We start from the raw sequence: 25404 nt of genomic DNA, 5'->3' as shown, positions 1-25404 counted from the left end.
CAGGAAGACTATAAAACAGCATTGTTATTCCTCATTCCCAAGTCACAGAGGAAAGCGATTTTCACCAGCAACAATGCAGAGGATGTTTTAACACAATGGGTTTTTATATTACCACCCTTATCCTTATTTCCTTTGGTGAGAGTTCAATTATTTTGAGGGAACATAAGAGCAAGACCACATTCAGAGAACTCATGAATGACATAAACACTGTCAGACAGAAGCAATTCTTGAAGTGGCGCTCTCTTTATACTACTGAATGGTGGTTTTGGAATAAAAAAGAAATACTTTTGTCATCTTCAAGAAATTTCTTTTGTTGTCGTTACTCATAATGCACACAGCAGGCAACGGCTGTGCAGGGACGCTGGTGGACACTAAGCTCAAATATATTCATACTCAAAATATGCACACCACAAGCAAAGCAGCAAGAGATATTTGCTACATGAAACATCAAAGACAACACAGGTAATCTGTACAGTGTTATCTCCTGGGCGCTCCGATACCTCCGACCACACCGAGTGAGTGAGCTGAATGCTTTGACAAGATCTCCCTGTTCTGTTACCCAGACCTGTTTCAACTGTGAATCAAAACGCCTTCTGATATGAAATTTATTGGGCAGGGAAGGGTAAGGAAGAGCAGGGCCAGCACAGCCTGCCAATCTTTGATAGGGGAATGGGAAAATATCAAAGGTCTATCTCAAAAGAAACGTGTGATTTTTTAACAGCATGCCAGCTGTGACGCCTCCGAGCATGCATCCTGCAATTTTGGGTGTTTTATAACACCAGGTAGGCTGACCGATATAAAACCCAAACCTTGAATTTGTGTTTTATTGTCAACACACTTCATGTCATATTTGGATCTTTGAGAATAGTAACAAATAGTTTTCTTTGTAGCAGATTTACTGCTTTGACAGAGGGTGTCCTTGTTTTATTCTCTGTTTTAATCTACTAACTAACTAATCTAAGCAAAACAATGTTGTTATGTCTCCATCATTAGATTATTTATCAGTGTTACTTTCTTTTTAACGAAATAAGTGGAGTTGTCTGGCAGACATTGTGAACACTCACCAAGTCCATGTCTGTGTGTTGACATGGGGGGCATGGTGGACCACACTTTGTTGATTGGATTGTAGCACTCCACCATGTTGGACGTCTTGAGTCCATCTCTTCCTCCGACCACATACAGCTTGTTGTCAATCACCGCCACGCCAAACTGCAACCGGCGTCCATTCATAATTCCAACCTGCACCCAAGTGTTAGTCCGCAGGTCGTACTTCTCTATAGTGGTGGAGCCTGCAACCATAGACACAGCAGGTATTACAATTTAAATAACATATCCACACACAGCTGTATATAGATACATGCTGTATATGGGCCATACCTTTGGTGGCATCCATCCCTCCTACTGCATAAAGTGCACCAACAGTGGACTTTCTAGGTTTGGTTCTTGGGCTCTGAAACATGGGACGTCGCTCAGGCAGAAGATGGTACTTCATGGCCTCCATCAGCAGCTTTTGGCATTCCAGATCATCAGAGAACATCTTGTTGTTTTCCAGATCTGCAAGAAGCTGGATTAAAATAAAAATCTCATCAATAGGCTACATCATAAGAAAGAATGCATTAAAATATAAAGAAACATATGTGGTTGATAACGTTTATGGTATTTATACAAATGACCTTTGGAGGGATGCAATGAAAGGCCTGTTAATCTAAAACCAGGTTAATCTCATGTAGAATTACCTTGAGTACTTTATATGTGAAATGTTAGATTAAATGTAACAGAATGCAGAGTAACAGTGAAGAGCAGTTTCAGTAACAGATAAACTCAAAGCACACTGTTGGAAATGTTTGTCTGGCACAGACATATTCAGTGATTTTAGTATCTGTCTTACTTAAATGATTAATTTATGATCAGAGTCAAGTGAGGACATTTTATAAGACCCTTGTACACAAAACTGTCTTATCTTTAGATTGGATACAAGCAAGTCTTAACATATTATTATTTATAATGGTTTATGTTAAATGCAAAATATTTATGACAATTCTATAGTCACATTTTGCATCTATTTGGGAAATATCTAAACTCAAAGACTTAAATGTCTTATGTCCATGTATCATCAAGCCTACACTGAAAACTAATGCAGCTGCTTTATTGTCTCCCATAGGAGAAAACTGTCTTGGATGAAGAGAACTGCTGCATCAAACCAGACATTACAACAAAACACATTAAATGGAAACACATGTGCAAACATCAGCCTGAGATAAAACAACTGAGCAAATTAGTCACAAAGCCATTCACACTATTACAACTTATATAGATTTGAAGGCATACTTTTATACATCCTAGTAAGATCTTATGTGTTTTTATTGAATACCAACACATTTCATTTTCATGAATTAATGTTTTGTATAAATGTATTGATGTTGATATGCCTATGAGTAATGTCAGCAACACTCATCTTCTTAGTTTTTAAAAAAATAAAGTTCTGGTTTTCATGAAAGCAGTGGTTCATTTCTGTTGTTTATTTGCCTCACAGTGAGCAGTATCTCCCAAGCCGATAGATGAGATAACTTATGAATTAGATCATATTTTCCACTTTTTTTTCCATTCATAAAAACATTGTCTTCATTGTTGTTTTCAAACAGCAATACTGTGAGTTATTATTTCCTGCCACCCCTGTCACCCAATATAAAGTGAATTATAAAACTGACATGTGCAAAATAAGCTTTGGAAAGTAATCCATTAAGCAGTGTTAATGTAAAAAAAGGGAAATATTTTCATATTTCAGATCTGCCAAAAAAATGGCTTATTTGTGATTGATGTTATGTAAATTAGGATGACACAATTGTAAAACAATGCTCCCTCTCAGAAATATGGCATTCATAAAACATGAGTTGCGGTGTTTAAAACAACAATAATTCAAACATAAGCAAGCTATTAATTGCCTCATGCAAATAAAAACTTGTTGTCATACTGCCAGTTTGATTTATCATTACGAGAGGAGATTTTACTTCAGCCACCAACATAAATAAAGTCATTATTGACAATTCAGTGGTTCATTGCTTTTCAGTGGTCAGTTGAAAGGCTGAGGTTATACTGGGCAATTCTCCTGCAGTAAATGTATGTGGCTTAGAGCTGTGGCAATTAGTCGATTAATTGATTAGTGCATCAACAGAAATTTAAGTGTCAAATATTTTGATAATTAAATAACTGTTTCACTCATTTTTCAAGCAAAAATGCTAAACATTCCCAGCCTGGTTCCAGCATCTCAACTGTAAAGATATGCTTTCCTTTGTCTTATTTGATAGTAAAATTAATATTTTTGGATTTTAGACTGTTGTTCAGACACAGCCAGACAAAACAAGACCTTTGAATATGTAATGCTAGCCTCTGGGACATTAGTAAAATAATTTTTCACCTTTTCCTGACATTTATAGACAAAATGATTGAAATCCTATATAAATATGAAGAGACATATTGTGAAATAGTGCATTATAAATCCAGCAGTTTGCATCCTTGACAGATTTGGCAAAGGGGGGGAAATGACAGCTATTGTTGACAGTGTGGACAAAGGAAGCATCGTGACAGCTTAGTTCTCAGCTACATACTCAAGCAAATGCACCATATACAGTCCTGATCATATGGTTTCCTCCGCCACCACCCTACGTCTTCATTTGCTGTCTCACCTGTGGAGGAAGAAGAGGCAGACGGATATAGGCAAGGAGCACCCCTAGGTCCTGTTGTCGATGCTGGACATCATACCTCACCCACATCATCAAAGCCTGGAAGATTGTTTCCTCATCTGGAACGTTGATGTCATCGCTGGAGAGCAGCTTAACAATCTCAGCCGTAGGGAGCAGCAGGAACTCCTGGTTCTGAATGACCTCCAGGAAGTGTTCCTGGAACATAGAGGAGACGTGGAGGAGGCAGATAATCATCAGTCATTAGCCAAGGAGTACGCGTGGTGCACTGAACTGTGTGTGTGTGTATTTCTATGCCTATGAGGACCAAATAGCACACAGAGAGGTGAAGAAAATGAATGCAAGCACAATGCCAGTTTGAAGGTCTCCATCCATTATATCCTAGACTCCTACATCACTAATAACAACAGTGAAGTACTCCCTATTTCCAAAATTTTTTGAAAGAACAGATGAAACTATCATCTGTTAAGCTCATTAAATAAAAATGATCCACGCAACAGCAGGCTACAAATCAATCTGGCATAAAACATCTCCAAAAAAAAAAAACATTCTTCATCAGCTTATAAAGCATTTCTGCTGCTGCTCATACATGACACCATTAAGCCTTTATAAGCTTATTCATGAGAAACAAAGGGGCACAGCACACCAACATTAACATCACACCAATGCAGTGCCCAGCTCTAAATTTTGTGGGAGCTGTTCTCTATTGCCTTCCTAAAGATTGATCTTCCATTTACTGGCCACAAGCCCAGGCGATATTACAGCACTGCATGGCTACCTCTCAAGGACATGTCTCTGGATACTTCCATTAGAGATTATGCCATATAAAACACCCTTCCTGCTTTACACCTCTACAGTGTGTTATGTCCAACATTAAAACATATGAAACACATACATAGCAGGCCTCGGCCATAACGGTGCCATGTTACCTTTGTGACATAAGCAACTGAGCATTAATTATTAAACTGCCCTGAATAACACTGATGATTTTAGACTCTTTTTAGGGGTGCACAAGCACACTTTAATATCTCAGCAAGACAAAAAAAAAATACATATATTATTATTATAGATTTTGTTAGATTTTTCAAACTTGTCTGAGGGCTTAAATGCTTGTAAATTGAAAATCAGTGCCATGCTACCCACCCCTAGTTTCAAACTGAGCGTGTGAGATGTAGCTAAGTAGTGAATTTAAGATTTGATGGTGCAGAAAAACACAAGTTGAAACGTTAGCAAATAAAATTGCTGAATGTTCTGACAGAGAACGTTGGGTCAAATTGGTCATTATTGCTGTGCAGTTGATTTGATGTATTTGGCAATGTATCAATGTAATTTTAATGTACGGCTTAAAGGTGAAGAAGTTATCAGACACTGACGTTTCAGAACAAGCCATAATGTTAACTGCCAGTAGTTTCAAATGTTAACTTTATTAGTGAGCTCACAAGCTAGCTAGCTAGCTAACTTAGAGATTATTGGGTAATGTTAGTTCTCTTGTTGATAAATAGGAAGAGAGGAGGATAGAGAAGGAGAGAGAGCAGGATAGAGTAGGCAGAGAGAGAGAGAGAGAGAGAGAGAGAGAGAGAGAGAGAGAGAGAGAGAGAGAGAGCAAGTACCAGGTGAGAAAGTAGACATATAACCTTTGTAAACCTAGTGATGGCTTTGTGGCTCAACATTAAAGTAAGTTTTCACAGATTTGTTGGTGTCTTTCTAGTCACATAATTGAATAGTTGATCTATAAGAGGAAATGCTTTTATTAACAGGTCTAAAATGGTCAGCAGAGAGTAGCTGAACAAATTGGCAACTCTTAATTACAGTAACACACTCACACACATGCAGTTGTGTGCACATTGGCAAATCAGTTTGAGCTTGAGCTCAAGTTGCATGGACTCACTTGTAAATAGCATTTTCTAAGTCTCAGCACTGACCTTTCATAACATTCAAAACATGGCTTGCACTGGATCACTGCCATTCCAAGATTGAAGCAACAGACTATAAACCTATTCTTCACTTTTGGGATTGGGGTTCATGGGTGATGGTTTGTTTGAAGTTTAAAACCATGGTGCCTCGGGCCATTTGTCACTCAGATCTTTAATGAGTTTCCCCCCATTTTTTAGAAAAAGTAATGGCTTCTTTCTTGCCATCATGCCATATAGACCATACTTGTACAGCATTCAGAAAATGTGACTCATGTACTCTTTTTCTTATTGCAGGCACTGACCTTTTTCAAAGTTGTTTTTGGTCTCAGGTTGTTATCTCTTACCAGTTTGCTTCTTGCCCAGGTGCACAGATTGGAGTGATGGCCTGATTTGACAATATCTGTATTGTATGATGCTTTGTTCATTCCTTGATGATGTAGTGGACTGTCCCCATGTGGTTCAGAGACTGAACAATGTTTTGTACATTTCTCCTCATATCTGCTTTGCTATAACTTGATCTTTTACTTACTTTGGAAAGTTCTGGTCATTATGAATGAGTATTTGCCTCAGGTTTCATTAACTGGCTGAGGGTCCTCTCTAAAACAGGTGTATTATATTGAAATCTGTGATTGTTCATTCTGAACCATTATTATAATACACTACAATAGACCACCCAACCAATTAAGTTGCTTCTAAAGGTAATATTGTGTACCTAATTGAATTGAGGTTTACCAGTGTGAAACCAGTGTTATTTACTAGTAATTCATTAAGAGCATTACTGTTGTAAAATATAATATATAGAAAAATATTAATGTATTCACTCCAGTGAAATGAGTGATTTAGAAGGGGTGTTGAACACTTTTGCAAGGCATAGTCTACATGTCATATTCTCATTAGGTGCTGAGCCCCCCTCAAGGTCTGATCCTAGATTCCCCCTGCCGAATAACTTTGACAAATCCAGCGCTCACTGTAAATTGGATGCTCAACAATTACGAAAAACAAGCATGCTATTGATCATCAACTCTCAACAAATTACAGTGTCCTGCTCCAATTTATTATGAGAGCAGGTTTTAAGAGCTTAACTCAGAAAGCCTTAATGAAATGAGGGACATCCATTGATCTGTTGTGGTAATAGTGAGGGAGAAATGCCATCCAACTCTCTGACATTGCCTTAGACCAATTATTTGTAATTACCAGTCTGACAACAAAATTGAAAGCTCAGCCCAGTTTGTTTCATAACCATTTAAAAGGATGTATTTTCAGATGCTGGCAAACTCATTGGTGGGTAAACTGCTTGGAAAACAAGATCAGCAGGAAGGACACTAATTGATTTAACCACAGCACAAGAGCAATTGTGTAATAACTGTTTTCTGATGAGGAGGGACACTGATGTTTAATCAGGGAGCGGCTGGGAGGATCAACATTCAACAACTTTTTTGTTACCATGTAATTTAGAGAAACTAACCACTATATTTTGTTATTTTTTGAAACTGGGATTCATTAAGCAAATCTAAATAACGTAATATTTGAGATATGTGAGATATACTTTTTTTGGAACTGGAAAGAAATACTGTTTTCCCAAACAATGAAACATTCCACTTTTATCTACTGCAACATAAAAAAGAGCAACTCTTTTAGAAAGGAAAAGGATGTCAGAGGCGGACTGTGGCTGCCATGCTCAACCAGGAAACACAAGCTTATCAAAACACAACTTGCTCCACTCAGAACCCAGAGGATAGACTTCCAGGAAGCCCACAGCTCTTGCTGCTCATTACTGAAGTGATTGAACAGGAAGTTGGCCCTCTTGTGCAGTTTGATGATTAGATTAACCTCCTGGTCCTGGATGGGGACTATGTAAACAGGCTGAGCAGATGTCCTTTAGGAGATAACGCTTGCCTCGCGCTGTCACTTCTGCCTGGCCAGCAAGACCTTATCTGACAAATATGTGCATGAATCTTAATCCAATGCAAATATCTCTCTCAGAAATATATAGAAATTGCAATTTCTCAAGTCAGGCAGTGCACTAATCAGTGAGCAGCTACGTGGTATCTCTTACTGACAGCCACATAACCAAATTAGATAAAGTGAAAGCATGAAACTATTCAATTTCTATTCAAATGTGCATGTCACCCATTTCTCTGCTGAAATTAGATGATATAAATAACCAAGACGCCAACAGTTTATTCCTTTACAGGTTATGACAGGTTATTTGAATTAACTAGCCTCAAAGCAGAGGATGGTCGTAAATAATCAAATGTTTTATGTACAGTATATCCAGCCATGACACTATCTATAGGCCACATATTGCATTACTGACTGAATTCACAAAACAAATAAATTTTAATGTCAAGTTGAACTGATCTGATTGAACTGAAGATTATTTTACAGGACACGGCGGAGTTTATGTGAGAAAAATAAAAATCTGAAACAGGCTAAAAAGGTTTATTCTTAAGAAATCTCTGTAAATCCTGTGAGTACTGTACTTTAGACTATGTGGTTGATTTGATTCACTATGCTGTCTGCTGCCTTTAATGTGAAATTACATAGTGGTGATTAAACTAAATTTTTAAATACTCCTGTTAACTTTATAGCTTTCATTATTACAGCTGCCCTTGTGTATTCAAGCAATGAAGACTCACTTTGAGTGTGCAATCCCTTATTACAAAATAAATAATTTAGCCCACCCAGCCATATAAATATAGTCTAGCTCTATTTGCCTTCCTACCATAGTGTAGTTATGAGCCACATTGAGCAGGTCCACACAGCCCTGGGCATCTGCAAAGGAGCGTATTCCCAGGCAATTGGAGGGATGAAGCTGCTTCATCAGGAAGTTACAGCAGACCTGGATGACTTGTGAAAGCTGGAGGAGGCAAGCTGCCGCCAATAAGCTCTCAATGGTCTCCTCTTTCAGCTCAAGGACACCTGCAATGTCAGGACAAGCATGATACATTTTATATGTACAGACTGAATGTAGCTGCAATGTCAGAAACAGCTGGTGGAAGAAGTATTTCATTCAAAATTTCACCAAAGTAATGTAAACAAGTATTGGCAGTAAAATGGACCCACATGTTAAAGGTACAGGTATGCATAGTTCCCTTTTCAATGCATATCAAGTTACTGATATGCATTGCTTAAAGGACCAGTGTGTAAGATTTAGTGGTATTTAGTGGTGAGGTTGCACATTGCAATCAAATGAATACACCTTTCCTCATTCTCCCCTTCCAGACGTGTAGGAGAACCTGTGGTCTTTTGCAAGTTTTCGTGAAAAATGCGAAAGGCCTTCTCTAGAGCCAGTGTTTGGTTTGTCCATGCTGGGCTACTGTAGAAACATGGTGGTGCAACATGGCGGCCTCCTTGGAAGGGGACCCCCTGCTATGTAGATATAAAGAGCTCAATCTAAGCTCACAAAAATACAATGATTTTTATTTTCATATTATATTCCATTTCTGCCAAGTCTGTTCTGCTAGATGCCACTAAACTTTACACACTGGTCCTTTAAGTGAATATACAGCAAAACATACTGGAAAATCTTCATTATGATGTTTTACCATTTACCACACATGGTAGGAGATTTATCAAAGGGGAATTGGCTCTTATGTTGAAGTGATGCCCTGTCAGTCAGCCAAGTGATATATTGCCTTATTGATCCATTTTAATCATGGTTGGATTTCAGAAGTCTCATAACTACTTACAAGAGCTAGTGAATGTCTTTATGAGCACTCACCAGTGTAGGCGAAATGAACCAGAGATCTGAGGGCTTCAGGATCGACTCCCTCCATCTTGATCTCCTCTTGTTTTGCCTCTCTTACGTCGCTGGTGAACATAGCAGCAAAGTAGTCCGATACAGCACTGAGGACTAATCTGGCATTTAAAAAAAGAAAAAAAAATGCAATGAATTTATGCTCTTGTACATTAGGGCATATCTCCTGTATCACACTGTACTGTAATTTCATACACTACTGTTTCTCACAGGGAATAAATGATGTTTGTGTGCTTTTTGAACCATGCTAGGTCACTGAGAGATTGTGTAATTTACGTTCCTCCCACATTCTGTATCATACACTTTGTCAGTGTATGATGAATGAAATTATCCCACATGCTTCATGTCGCTAATAGCTACAGAGGTCAGACATCTAATTATGTTAAGTCATTTGTCTAGCTCACATAACACATCAGCTGATTCATGAAGGAAAGGATAGATCAAATGGCATTACAAGGAAATGACATTGAGTAAAGTGACATAAAACTTTCCACATCCGTATTTCCATAATCTGGGAGTGTCTAATATTTATATTTATTTTATCAGGTGCTGTTTATTATATCTATACACCACCCCCACCCCCCACCTCCACCCCCACTTTAGGTGGATGTGTCCTATGAGCAAATAAAGCCACGTTGAAATAGGCAGTCGCAGCACTGTTCATTTCACCCAAGTAGGTCAGTGACTGATACTTTTTTTTCTCTCTGTGGAGTATTCTGGTTTCTGCTTCATGACTCTGTCTGGATGAACTAACAAAATATGCTGGTGGATAGACATAGAAGCACATGCTCTTAGTGAACACAAGGTTTCGCAGCATTCAGGGGATGGCATGTGATCTGTTCAATTCAGCCATTCAACTGAGGGATGGATGCCCAAATATTGACACCTCTATGTGGTGGATCACAGTGTTCTTCCATGCCTCAAACTTAATGTGGAGATGAGGAAGGGCAGAAGTGTAATTAGATCACATAAGTGTACATTATTTAGATGCAGACCGCAGTTTCATGGGTTTGCTTATATTTCCTGTCAACTGTCACCTGAAAATCTGGCGAATCCTGCTTTGAATTTGAGAGATTATTGGATTATTCCTCAGATGGATGTGACTGATGTGTTAATGATATGTTTCAGTATGCAAAATGTGGTGGAGACCAAAGCTTGAAAAATGCCCGCATTGACAACTTAATGAACTGAATCCAAATGAGCTGCTGTATCTTTTAACTAAAGCAGATGCAGGTGTAATTAATTCAATGAAAGCAGACAGAGGCACAAACACCAACCTGTGAGCTGGAATCTTATGATCCCCTGCTATCAAGAGGACATCACACAGCTGCTTGTGCTGGAGGTAGGTCTCCATCTTACGGAAAGTCTGTTCTGCATGATTTGTCGCCTGGAAAAACTCATCGGAGGAGTTGGTGTTCATTCTGGAGAAAGTGCTCAGAGCTAACCTGAGGAAGACAAACAAGAAGGGAGAAAGAGAAGAGAGATGTGATGTAACCAAAAACATGGACTAAAGCAATGAACCCCATCTGAATAAGTATAGCATATTTGCTTTCTGTGCTTTTTGTGCTTTCTTTTGATTGAACTTTCACTTTTCTACGTTCTGAACATTTGAATGAATAGATCACAAAGGTACATATAGTTCTGCTGCATTAGGTTTGTCCAATACTACTTTTTTTGGACATAGACATGTATGAAATAATAAGCTGTAAGCAAGAACTTCATTTGATGGGGACTTTACAGAACATGACACAAAAAACATAAGAAAGGTGAAATAAACAAGGAAATTTAATTTAGGGAGACAAATTAACAAAACAAATTAATTAATTTCACTTACTGTTTCCTCTCTATGTCCATTATCACAAGTATGAAATAAAAATTTAAATTAAAAAGCTGTACACAGCGAGATAAGCAACAAATTATTTAAGACACAATAGGGCTTTTTTGGGCACATGACACCCCCGAATCCTCTACTCCCTGCAGTGCATCTGCATCTTTCTTGCCACTCTAAGCTGAAATTAAAACTGTTCTGGACTAAACTCCGTACATAAGTGGATAACTAAGCACTGCAATCCAATGGGACGAGCAGTACCACAATCTACGCAACAGCCTTCCATACAGAATCTGCCTGTGTTTGTATGTGTGCATGCCTTTGTGTGCGTCTGCATATCTGTGTGTGCACGTGTGTTTCCCAAAGACAGGGACATAACAATGAACAAGCCTGTTCCTCATAGCATTGTGGTGAGGCTGAGTCCCTGTCCCCACAGGCTGCTAGATTACATGCTGTTTTACAGGCTTCCAAGTAATCCCTCAGACGCGTGGCAAATAATGCAGCCCAGTCACTTTGGTGTCCTTCACAGAGCAAGTCCACTCATTGACATTTAGGGTTGTTTGTTATGCTACATAAACAGACCAAAACCGTCTCTCTGAGGGAATTTACTGTCATCTCATGGTCCTTCTGCTGTGTTAAGACTGATAGTGCTCAAGAAAAAATGTCACTGCTATTTAAAGCAACACTTTATGTCCTCACTCATTACCACTCATGTGCTGATATGAGAGCTGCATAAATGTGTACATTTACAGATTCGTCAATACAAATGAACTGAAAACCCTGTAATGCTTGGCAGCACAATGTATTGACATACACTAAGATTGATAATGCAGGGAGGATGTAGGGGGTGGTGGCTCTTATTGACACCCTGATTAACGCACTATTATAAAGTTTTTAGCCAAGTGTGTGATTTTCTCCTCTTTGATTCCCAAAAGCAATAACATTTTTTTTCTGGGAATTGTTTATATTGCACTCTGGTCACTGCAGTATCCTATAGTCTAATCTTTATTGGGAGACTTTTTGCTAAATGCAAGTGCAATTTATTGCCTTGTCACTATAATTCCCCACTGACTCTGGTGTCTTGGAGAGGAACACCAAACAAGACTGAATAAGCAATGGGGCCGTAAAACTGAGATGCATTGCCTTTGTATTGGCTCCAAGGCATGCTATAGGGATTTCTCACGCCTACCAATCTCTTCGACACTAATTGCTTTGGTATCACATTCTGGGGGGCAGTAAATTTCTCGGAGGTGTATATTTCGCTTTCAGTAGTGGGTTCGATCATCAGAGGTATAGCCCAATTTTATTGAGGCACTAAAGCCCCAGAACACCTTACTCCAGAGAAACTGCTGTAGGGACAGTGCTGTACATCACATATTACTAAACAATTCACAGAGAGTCACAGAGTCTAACAGGGCCTATAGATTTCTTTTGTGCTCTGCAAACTACAATTTTAAATATGCTAACTTGCAGTCTTATAACTGTGAGAATGTAAATTAGTCCAATAGGATAGAATACCAAAGAACAGAAGAGGTTTTTATTTCCCATCTCAACATATCCTACTGTACACATCAGGTTTCTTTCAGTAACCTGAAGTTTCATCATGCTTCTTGCTCTTCACACCTATCCAAAAATATCACACCACAATGTGACTAATTAGATCTGAGAAAAGACACTGCATATTCAAAAAACTCTGCTATACAGGTGAAGCAGAGGCAATGAGGTTTTTCCTTATGTTGTCACGACTGGAGGAGACTGTGTTATGGAAACTCCATATGCTATTTTTTAGCACAAGGTACAGAAATATAAGATACACATTAAATACAGAGGAGTTGTATAAATTATCACATTTAATGCTCTCTCCTCGGTCCTGTCTGCTGTAATCAGTCTGACTTCACACTGTGCCAAAACTGCCTTTCTAGATGAATGGCTGGACGATTCAAGATGTGCTTTTGTCAGCCCAGATTAGCCCCTAGCAGTAAAGGTTATGAGTCGGACATGCTACTGAAGATCTCAGTCTTATTCCAACTAGTGTCAACTCCATCCCTCTACAAGAGGGAGAGTCGTGCCTGCCTAGGCCAAATGGGAAATGTCTCTTTCAAAATGGATTATAACAGCCATTTGCCCATGAAGGCTGCTGAGTAGCTTGGGTTGGGTTGAGAATCCAGCAACTCCTACAAAGCCTCACACAGCATGTGCCAGGTCTATACAGTATATTCCATGAGATCTTTATGCCTCTGTACTTTGACAGTCAGTACACTGGCATTCGGCTTTGTGTAGAAAGAAATATATACACTGACTGTAATAACTTGAGCCCAGCAGTGAGACTGAGATAACTCTGCAGAGAAATAGATTTTCCTCCCTGCACTTTTCCTATCTCACCGAGGCTCAACACTGACATTCTTCGTCTGATGCCATTGTTATACCGGACATACATGCTTAATATTGATAAAGATGGAGGAAATGTAGCTGCAAACAGGAACTGTGTCTTTTGAAATCTGCTCTAAAAGTGGCCAGCGGGTCCTTTATGTAAAAGAGTGCAGTGGAAAATTGCCACAGCTATTAACAGAAATGAAATATTGCCTTCTTATTGCTTTTCCCCTCAGCTTTTACCAAAACCGCACACGTTGTAAAGAAGAAGCGTGGTGGGGAAGTCATGTCAGCATAATGCCTGCGAACAGATAATGAACATCTCAGGTGGGATACCCATTCCTGTTTTGAATATTAAAAAACTACGTGAACAGGAGTTCAATTTTGCATGGTAAAAATGTAAAATCAAGTCAAAATATCTGATAGTTTAATAATGAAATTCTGCATAATTGACTTGCACACATATATGAGATATCTGTTTGAGGCCACTGTGGAATAATGTGTTAGAAAATTAATATATTTCAAAATAGAGATTTCACTTTTTCTGTTGTTAAGCACAACATACTAGCAGTGTAACTGACTTAAAACAAAATCATTGGTGAAGTACATTTTTATGGTATGGTAAATAATTTTCTGGCCTTGTTCATAGATGAACTATGATTACATTGCTCTGCATTCTAATGGAAGAGGAATTTAGTGTAAATTGTGTGTGTGTTGGGGGTTGGGGGCGTCCTGTAAGTGAAAAATGTGCAGATCTTAGCAGAAAGCTCCTCACTGGTTCGCTGATGGCAGGTTATAGTGTATGAGACTGTCATCCTTGTTGGATTGTCCATAATTTACTTACATCGGATGTGAGTGGGTAAACAATTGAATCCGCATTATTACAGCAGTGTGTCCTGTGTCCCATGTGGTTTTCTGTATGTATGAGAGATTTATAGATATTTATATATATATTAGATATTTAGATCGTATATGCATTTTCAACCTATCTAGATTGATGTACTTAAGAATTAGAAGGCTAAATATTTTGCCTGTTGTTGACAGGACCCTAAAACTGGGTCAATGATTTCTCAAATCAAACACATATTTTTAAAAAATCATCCTGTCTGCAGAACTGTAAACATGGTGTATTTATACACTATATTGTATGGTCCTCTGTACATTTTCCACAATCATCTCTCAGATGTTATATTTTATTATATAATCTAAATACTATGGAAAAATGCACAGAATATTGTCTTAAACACCTTCCTCCCAGATATGATTTAGTTGAACCACATTTTCAGCTTGATCACAGTTATCCATGCCCCTTTGTTTCATTTTCAATGCAAATTACTGAATGTGAGTGCCTCAGGACACTGTTGAACTAAGTCATGGCCTCTACTAATAGTACCCATGTAAAATTCATGAAAAGCTGTGTCAGGGATTATTTTCTTTGAATTAGGGCCATCTGGGGGGAAAAATGACTGATTGAACGGAAATGAGGGAATGTGTCCCGTATATAATGCTTCTGTATCTCTTCTCACCACTGTTCAAAGCCTTTTGCAAATGCAGTAAAAGGGGCTACTAAAAACTCTGGCTTGATCTTCAGCTTCCATCTAAGATGGCCTTGTTGCATAAAGAATGCTGATTTGGCAATGATAAAATGAAACATTCAGAATCAATTACATGATCACAAAATCTCCTTATCCATGAGGATGTCATTTTGAGATTACAACAGATATATTTTGTTTGGTAATTTACAGCATCTTGGATGCCTCCGCTGGGGGTGTCACACACAGACCAAGACCTTATAAGCCTTGCGGTGTTATGAGGCATCCAACAAATATCTGAATTACTGCTGTTGACATGGGGGAGAGGTGGTGCTATTTCTTTTCCAAGGCGATGGAGAGGGAATTGAGATATCATTCAAACTAACAGCCCGCTGACTCAAGCCTCTGTTAGTGTTTATATGGGAGAGGTCAGGGTTTCCATTCCATTCAGGTTAACTTCTGTCATATATTCTCTGCCAATGATAGGGAGAGGGTTATTTGGATGAGAGTCATGAGGACAGAACAAATACAGTATATAGATATGTTGGGGCATTAGAAGCAAGAGTGGGAAACAACAAGGTATTATTTTTTTGATATTATTTGATTAAACAACTCTCTAGATACATATCAGTCAGTTAGATGAGGAAGGTTCACCAAATTCAGGGGAAAGCTAATAGAGTGAGAATAATTATACCCGTGGCACAGACCATGACATAAATGAGTCACTGACTTTATGAGTTATCTTCAATACTCATGACACCCACGCAGATTTTTAGAATGTGCTACAAAAACTTAATTAACTACATGAAATAAAAAGAGAATAATCTGTTTTATTAGCTTTATGTTGAGGTTTCCAAGAACCTCCCAGACAAATAAATACCAGTGAACTATTGTGAACACATAAAATTAATGATTTCAATTTATGATTTATCCTTATTAAGTATGTTAATGTCATCAAAATATCATCATAACAAATTTTCAAGTCAAGCAGAATCCTAAATGGATGGTTTATCACATAATTTAATCAAAGAAGGTGCACCCACAAGTTAGGATGAGTTGTTTTCACTGACATTGTCAGTTGGATCCAATTGACAACAATATTAAATATTAATAACAGAAGTGAGGACCAAATCAATGGAGAAATGGAAGAAAACAATGGGGTGGATTTCTTGTTGACATTGTGTGAATGAAAGTAATCACTAAGGAGCATGAACCACAAAATGACATTTTCCAACTACAGAAGAATTGCTAAAACTTTTGTATTTTTCACATCCAGCAGAACTCATTTCTAGATTCAGCCAGAGGGATTGTGACAAATTATGTGTCAAGGATTTATGATGTGAGACATAATAGGGCCACCCAGCTGGTGGAGTAAATGAATGTGCATATCTCAGTGACATCCACACATCTGCTTAGCCGGCGATGAACATGCAAGCCATGATGTGACACACAGTCACTGGCAAAATTATACATCTACAGATGCGGTGCTTGTCCAAACATTTCCAGCAACCAGACTTTCACAGTCATCGAGTGACTGCCTTTCCATTAAACACAATCTTGTTTGAAAAGTAGCATCACGCACATAACAATGTATGTCCCTGATTATTGTTCTCATCAAAGTGTTTTTTACTACCTTGCTTGCCATTTAAACCATTGAATAATCAGAGAATGTTAATTCCTTGATTTAATAATTATGTAAAACAGATGCTGACAGGGTGATCAATTTATTTGTGTGAGAGAAGGGGGTGATGGAACTGTCTGTCAATGTTCTTAATGAGTGACACTGCCATTTAGAATGGAAGATGTATTTCCTGTGTACCTTGTTTATAGTTTGGGCAGGGGAAACAGGAATCAAAGCTATCAAAATGACTTTATATGTCAGATTCTTTTGCTAATTATCAAATGCATAAATGGATATCACTACAATCAAGTACAGTTAAACCAAGGATATATTTTATAATCCAACAAAGCAGAACCATTTTAATATTTCAGTATCATTGTCAAAATATGATGGTTGCACTGTATTTTACATGGCCAGCATGAACTCAAGGTCCCCCTGAGAGCTAGAGAGTTACACATTTTTACTGTGAGGCACATCTTTTATGCATGCACTCTTCACACATAGGGACCCCCAAAACATGAACATCTGCCAATTATGCCAACATGAAGAGCAGAATGTCGAGCTGATTCCAAAACTGTATCTTAACTCAGAATAATTCATGTTCTGTTCAGGGAGCCCGACCGTCCACTGCCCCTAGCAGTCATTTTATCCACATTGACACATTTTTGGCTGTAGGTAGAGAGTATGTATTTAGAATTATCTGTTTAATCACAGTGAGCACCTCGTGAAACAAAGGGACAGGTTCACTTTCATTGTTCACCTCATCATCAGGTGAACAAAAGCGTATAGGAATCAGCAAAGCTTACCAATCACCTTAGAATGTCACAGACAAGATAAAAGGAGACGTAGTCTTTTCATCCTTGATGTGAGGTGCTTTTAGTGTTCAGCCAGACAGCACATACACATACACACACAAACACTCACACACATCTCCAAACCTGTTTACTTCCTAAAGGAAGATGTAGGATCACAAGGAAGACAAGGGGAAAAAACGCAACCTGGAGAGGCAGGGGGTGGGATTTATAGCTGGAAAAAAAACATCTATGACCGTGACAGTTTTGCATCAGGGTTTGTATAATGATTTTGGTAAAAAAAAAAAAAAAAAAAATGAATCAAATACCCTGTGCCGACCACTAGCTATGATAGCTTTTGGCTTATGAAGTGGTTGTAGTGGCAGTCTGGATAATTCATGTGATTGCACTGCTTCCTTTTTTTATAGGGCCTATGTGTGTTACATGATGTAATGGCTCTTTCCCGCCATACACTTTTAACTCTATGGAAGATTGCATTAGTGTTCTGTGTAAAAGCTAAATACTCTAAGGACTCAGGCAAAGACATACTTTGCATGTAATCTGGACCACAACACATACAAGGGAGCAGAAAAAGCCTTGGCTTTTGATCCACTGAATAATTAAAAGGATGCTTTATTGGTTTATCCTGGCTAACACGTTGTGGACAACAAGAGTGAGCTGTCCCCAGGTGAGCCATGGTGGCAGCTGCCTAGCCTGAGTAAATTGGAAAAAGATAGCTGTGCAGATAATTTAATATTTACCTGATTAAAGGATGTACATGCAGAATTGCACTGCAAATGTGGAATGAAATGAGGTGGTAGCTGTACTCTTCATATATATATATAATTAGTCTCATGTTGAAAACATGTTTTGAATACGACTGATATGTGCTACATAAGCAACATTTGCTGTTTAAGGCAGGGTTGTGCTCATCTTTCCTCTCCACAACAAAACATTCTTACTTTTTAACACCGGAATGCTGCCTCAGGCGCCAGACTTTCTTCATTACATGAAGATTTTATTTAACATCCATACTCTTTTCTATGAAATCTGAGGGAACCATGTGTTCCCAAAATAGCATCCCATAATCTGGATTCCAGTAACTGAAGATATGATATGTAGCATGACTGATGTGGCACCACATAATCAATCTGTGTCTCTACCACCTCATAACAGTCATACCTCTCTCTGGCCTCCACCTCTGCAGGTTCCTCTGTGCTGCTCTTCACATCTTCTTGGCCAATGTTGGCTTCCACTTTCCTTGTGGTGCTGGGCGATGAGCTGCTCTTTGAAGATTCCTCGTTGACCTGGAGACCCTGGATGGTGTTCTGCTGATGGTGCCATGATTGATGACCCCCTCTGACATAGACAGGCGTGGGCCCCGGCGTCGGTGCTAAGATACTGTGGGCCGGGCTGTTAGTCTTCCGTAGTCCTCCTACACCTCTTTCCCGTGAGTGACTCTTCAGCCGGCCCTGGACGGGGGTCCCTCTGTGGTCCAGGCCATCCTGCTGGATGTAGCCTCCCACCCCGCCAACGCCACCACCCCCACCTCCAGCCGAACCTTGGGATGAATGGCTGAACCAGCGCCAGCGGAGCCTGAGGATCTGCTTTACATCAAATTCCTTCTTCCCCGACACAGACATCCTCCTCTGGGTTTGGAGACGAAGGCAATGGTACGTTGAGTGCCCAAAAACATGGAGAGCAGAGAAGAGAAGAGCCTTGGTTTCAGTCCTCACTGACTACAATGTGCCTCCTCTTCCGTTATTGTCTCATCACTATCATGACTACCCCCTCCTCCTCCTATTACTCCTCCGTTGTTCTTTTAGTGGAGATGGAAAGCAGTCCTCTGCAGCTTTTGTTTCTGTGCCTGAGACTACTACCCTCCCTCCAACTCTCCCTCTCTGTCTTTCTCTCTCTCTTTCCCTCCTGTGCTGCTGCTGTTTCTGTTTGCTGCTGCTGCTGCTGCTGCTGTGCCGCTGGAGCTGGAGCTGAGTTAATGCACATGCATGATCCACACTCCCTCCCCTTCGCCTCCCATGTTTCGCTTTCTCTCTCTCTCCTTCTCTGCTTGTCTCTCCTGTGCACACACACACACACACACACACACACTCTCTCTCTCAGAGATAGACACATATACTCTGGAAATAAAATGAGAAAATCTCCCAAGCCCTGCCCAGTCCCCTCTGCTGCTGCTCTGTCCCTGTGTGAGTATGTGAATGTTTGTGTGTGCGTGTGTGTGTGTGTGTGTGTGTGTGTATGTGTGTGTGTGTGTGAGATAACAAGGCTGCCTGCTCTTGCTGTGAGGGGGAGGTGGGGTATCATGGAGCCAGGATGATGAGGTCACACCTTAACAAAGTAAATCATCGCTTAGTGAAGGAGGAAAAGAGGAAGATTAACTACATTGTACTATCAGGTGTATTAGTAAGAGCTTGTTATCCATGTTTGTGGACACACACACATGCACATCCATTAACAGAAATGTGGAGATACAGTGTTAACTCTCTCATAAATAACCAACACACACCAACTCACACTGTTAAAGGCAAGCGAAATGTATCTCACAGTAACACACATCTGTGTAGTCTGCTATTCTCACATCAGACAGAATCCCATGGGCTCAGTGTAGGTAGCCATGCAGAAAAAATATTCTCCTTCAGTCACTGTCTTGAAAGCCCCCTGCGATTACAAGTGAAAAACTACATACTGATGAACCTTCAAGGTCAGTAAGCTGCCTATTCCCCTGTCAGGGCTTCAGAAAACATTTCAAAAATAAATCCTGCTTCTGCATAAGCTTAACAGTGCACCATCGTAAGTAACTGATATACAATATCTAAACTCCTGCTTCAAAATCAAAAGGACAGCATACAAAGGTAATTTGGGGATACTCAATCAATGCTGACACATCACAGGCATCTGAAAACATGGTATGCTAGGGTATTGTGTCAACACTATTGGATCTGAGTGCTTTAAGTACTTTGTTATGAGTCAGTTGTCAAAGGAAACTGTATATGCCCATGGGGCAAGTGAAGTAATTGGATTTAGAAATGAATTGTGAACTAGGAAAGAATGTGAAACAGAACCAGCCTTATCCTACCTGCTTGATACTGCATAGCATCTGGTAAGGGTTTATGGATTTCTAAATTGGAATAATTCAATCAGTGTTGGTTTTTCTGCACCTGAGCTCCATGTTATGTAACGCTGTGTTTTTATCACTATAACATTACACAGACTTAATAGAACTTCAGTGAGCTTAATTTCAAATCCTGAAAAATGGTTGAAAATGAAAATGCAACACTGTCTTTCTGTGCTCATTCCAAATTCCCACTTCCATGACAAAGGTGAAAGGGGAACTATGCACTCAAACTGCTCGATTTCAATACTGTGAAAGCTCTCATCCACCTCCACTCACTCCCACTGCAGGTTTGGAAGAGAGGACAGTTACTGTTAACAAGAGGTTATTCGTAACCAGCTCGTGTCCACTATCTACCTAAGCCATACTTGCCCAAGTAATTTATGGGGTAATTACACAGAAATTGATCTGACCTATAAAAGATGTTGAAATATCTTCTGCTCACAAACTGCGTATTGCATCCATTTGCTGATTATAAATACCATGTTTAAAGCTGAGGATGAAATGCACACATTTTCTTTCCACTTAAATGCTTGCAACTTGGGCACAGAAGCATTTGTGAGTTAACTGTTCCCACTAAAATTAGCTGAGAATGTTGCTTTTACTTAAAGTCTTCGTTTTCTTCATACACACAGAAAAATATTAAAGTAGAGACAAAGATTATGATTACTACAGAGACAAATGAGATCAAGAAAGACATGTTATAAAATGTTCGCGTCAATGCATTATTCAAATCAGCTCTATGGTAGAAACTACAGCAGGCTGAAAGACTGCATGAAGAGTGTGGATCATCCTTTGTTTATATCCAAGTGTTTATGCTAATGATACAATAAGAATGGGTGAGCTTCAAACATTATTTTCACAGTGAAGAGGCAAAACACTGAATTATTAATAAGAGCTTTCTCTGCATATAAAAATATTTTACATTGTATTATGTTATTTTGGGGGCCAAAAGGGCCAGCATGCAAGAACTGGTCCCCACTGGTGACTGATAATTGAAAGGGTTTATACACATGCTTTGAGTTTGTGTATCCACCACAGCAGTGGTTTAGTTCCTCTGGGTTTCCTTTTGTCTGAAAAGGAAGCCATCTTGGTTTGCTAGTAGACCTCCTGCCTTAGACCTTCACCTTCTGACATCAACTGTTTCATGACAGGGATAGTGATCATCTATAATGTAATAACTAAGTCAAAAATTGCCATTCATTAAAAGCAGCAAATAGATGTATTTGTCGACCATACTGTAGTATAAGTATAAGTGATCAGTTGTGCACTACATAATGCCATAAAACACTCTTGTTGTTGTTGCTGTAATAACATGCAAAACATTTTGTTTAAATGTACATATAATTGTGGTGATATGAACCTCATTCTGCTGTCCCACAACCAGGATAGGACACACTTAACTACAGACATTAAAATGTAAATAACTTTTTTGTTTAACTGAGCAAAATGATAGTAAGGAATATCTCGTTGCCCATGTTGAGGTTAATTTTGTTAATAAACAACCTAATTATGTAGGGATTTTGTTGTTGTTGACGCTGTTTATTTATTTTCTTTGCAAGTGTGCCTTTCCATGGAAGTTAACCCCCAACAGCAGATCTTTACACAAAGTAATAACTAAACGTCATATTAATCACCCCAGGTAGTATTAGCTGTATGCATCAATTGAATAAAAAATGGAACTCAGTGAGTATTTAATGTCCCCTTTGTTTTTTTTTTTGTTTGTTTTTGTTTGTTTGTTTTGTTTTTTTATCAGACAGAAATTCTTCTCATGTCCCATGTCAATGAGGCACATGGCACTCCTTGGAACTTGATACCTTTCAAAATCCAACATATTATGGAAGCAGCTTTGCCAATTTTATCTTGCAATCAAGCTGTAGGCTATGTGTGCTGTAATGTACCCAAACACATTCATATTTAAAAATCAAAGAGAGCAAACAGCACAATTTCCCTGAAATCTCTCATTACCAGTAAAAGCAATGCCAAATGGATTCCACATTACATGTAACCCAGTGGGCGGGCAACTTATAAATATAAGCACTCCTTTTATGGTTTTCTAAAATGAATAAGGCATTTTGTCTTGAACGTCTAGGTACATCATAATAATACAGCCCCATTAGAGTGAGATATGATCTGATGTATAGTAACAAGCTATCACACTGAGTAACCTCTTTTATTCTTGCAGGAGTCAAGGACACCATCTGGCTGCACTTCGCATGACACATAAGATGTCAGATGTCAGACTGGTGTGGTAAACCACATTATTATCCAACATCTGCCTCCCCAGTGAAAATACCTACGTGCCTTGTCAGAAATCTGGTAACGTGATCTGCCATCTAACTGTTTGAGAGACATTATATTTATTATATTTTAGATTGTAGTCAAAGGGTTACACTGTGGAGTATTCTGGATAATACGAGATACACGCATGAATGGAAAGCCCCTTCATCCCCGGTTACAATTATAAGATCTTAGCATGAATACAAACTGAATGCAGCTTGGAAAGATGAAAGAAATGCTTTGCATGTCAAATTTTCAGCTGTGTTGGGCATTGATATTTCAAATATAATTGACCATTGTCCATGTTCATGAGACTAACAAGAGGATATAGCTCAGCAAATAAAATGCAATGACAAACACAACCACACACACAAACATGTGCTCACATTCTCACCAGCACTCTTATCTTAACAAAAGGCATACACACAAATGGCGATTTGAAATTTCAGAGCAATATAAAATACTACCTTTAAATATACATGTTTCTAATTCTTCGTTGTAACATCCCTAACCTCATATGCCTATGACTACAGTGCAGAAATTAGGTGTAGCCTTTCACTCACTATGGAGGTGAAAAGGGACAAGTTGAGAAATAACATTTAATGTTCCATTTATGGCTGAACCTTCAGACGAGGTTACAGTGCCTCCTGAGTCAACATCATACGCTATTTTACACACATTTGAACGTAACAAAGGACACACTGTATCCAGAATGCAGGATCCAACACTGGTAGATGGTGGATTTCTTACTGAGGAATCAACCTAATTTAAACAAACCAGTTAAACTAATGTGTATTTCTGGCAATACACTAATCCTTGGTAATGTATAAGACATGCTCATTTACAACAAATGTCTCTGAAAATTTGTAGGGAAAAAAATTATGACAATCCGTAGTCTTTGCTCTTACCTGATAATGGATTCTAAGTGGGACTCCTTTGCATTCACAGAGGGAAGTTATCCACTAAAATGAATAGCCAACAGAGACGATCTACATGTAATCCTAACTTTAGGCATCACAACTGTGCAGGACTGTTCCAACTTTTTCTTCTCCTGTGTCCCTCTTTCAGCACAAAAATATTTGCCTCTCTAGAAAGGAAGGGGGCACTTTCCTCTTTCAAAGGAAACTCTTGATAAGTCCCTTCCTCTGCACTACATCAACAATTGTATTCAAGCAAGCAGGAGCACAGGGATCATATCCTGTGTTTGAGACAAAAAACTGCTTTGTTTCCATGTTTCTGTAATTGCACTTGTATTTATAAGTTTTAATGTTACCAAGATACAATTGCTACTGAAGGTAGCTGTAACTAGTCCATTTTGATATTTATTTAATCACAAAAACATCAACCAAAGTCTCAAACTGTATTCATCAAATTCTTGTAGCAGTGGCGATGCATTACAGTTCAACCACTGGGTGGCGTATTTAACATTTTCTTGTCAGTACACTCATCTTAATGTCTTCATCACGGAGGGGTTTTTTTTCTTCTTTTTTTTCTCCCATTCATCACAGAGGTTAATGAGCACAACCTTGATGTCAGTGACAGGCATGTCAAGGGTATTGAGCCATAAAATATTTTTATTTTCAAAAAATGTGCAGTTCTTCATCTACAGTCCCACGTTCAAGCTCAATGTGAGGTATATTATAGATAATGTGAACAGTGTGATGATAGTAACTAGGGCTGAATTAATCCAATAATGTCAAGTGCTACTTACTATGTATTGCTCTATGTCTTACATTAATAATAATCTTTTTTTCTGGGCAGTATAATAAAATCTTATTATAATTATAATCATAAATTTGTGTGTGACATAATTGTACAATTAACTGTAATTGTCTATTCAGTTATGCATTACATAGCTGTTATTTACAGTATACTGAATGCTGATAAACCACCACTTGCAGTCATGTAAATATTAATTGTCTTCTCTGAGTAGCAAAGGTCGAAAAAACATGTTATATTGCTATACCACCATAAAACCTGTGAGGCAGGACATTGGGGGGATGGTGTGACGTAAAAAGTGTGTTAAAAACTTCAACATCAAGGACTGTGGTTCACATCTAGTCTACAACCTACCTTTTAACCATAGCTCAGTCAGCCAACTTGCATGGAATGGATTATTCACGAATGAAGAATATACACAGTTTATATTTGGCATCTATAGGCTCTGATCTTGTGACCAAGTTAAGCACTGAAGAGACTGGGGAGTGATAATAACTCAGAAAATACAAATAGCTTTTTTGTGTAGTGCAGGGACCTTCCACTATGTGGTCATTCCCCTAATAGGCACATCAAATGACAAGGAAGTACTGTACAATGATTTAAGATTTATTTAAACCCTGCTCTGCACCTGATATGCAGCAGAAGGCTATGACATGTTACCTATGAAGCAAATAAAACTTATTTGTGCATATAATAATCACAAATTCAAACAGACATTGTTTTCTTAACAAATGTAGTGTTATGCGCAGGTGACCATCAGTA

General features: G+C 38.7%; 1 protein-coding gene across 2 annotated transcripts in view; it reads right to left on the bottom strand.

Moving 5' to 3' along the window:
- The window catches only part of klhl4 (kelch-like family member 4), a 29602-nt gene extending 5607 nt beyond the window's left edge, over positions 1-23995 (bottom strand). Inside the window, exons 1-8 of one of the 2 annotated variants that reach the window (XM_044364051.1) lie at positions 23832-23994; positions 18696-19162; positions 10649-10816; positions 9336-9472; positions 8337-8533; positions 3684-3896; positions 1378-1564; positions 1065-1289 (exon numbers count right to left, since the gene is read on the bottom strand). In XM_044364051.1, the coding sequence (XP_044219986.1) occupies positions 1065-1289; positions 1378-1564; positions 3684-3896; positions 8337-8533; positions 9336-9472; positions 10649-10816; positions 18696-19156 (1588 nt within the window). In that variant the 5' untranslated portion in view covers positions 19157-19162; positions 23832-23994. Of the gene's footprint in view, positions 1-1064; positions 1290-1377; positions 1565-3683; positions 3897-8336; positions 8534-9335; positions 9473-10648; positions 10817-18695; positions 19163-23831 lie in introns of both variants that reach the window. The other variant, XM_044364052.1, reaches the window with a different exon arrangement.
- Between the last annotated feature and the right edge of the window lie 1409 nt (positions 23996-25404).

Source organism: Thunnus albacares, chromosome 10 (genome assembly GCF_914725855.1).
Source record: "Thunnus albacares chromosome 10, fThuAlb1.1, whole genome shotgun sequence".
NCBI classification, from domain to species: domain Eukaryota; kingdom Metazoa; phylum Chordata; class Actinopteri; order Scombriformes; family Scombridae; genus Thunnus; species Thunnus albacares.
This window is presented reverse-complemented; position numbering and strand designations above follow the sequence as displayed.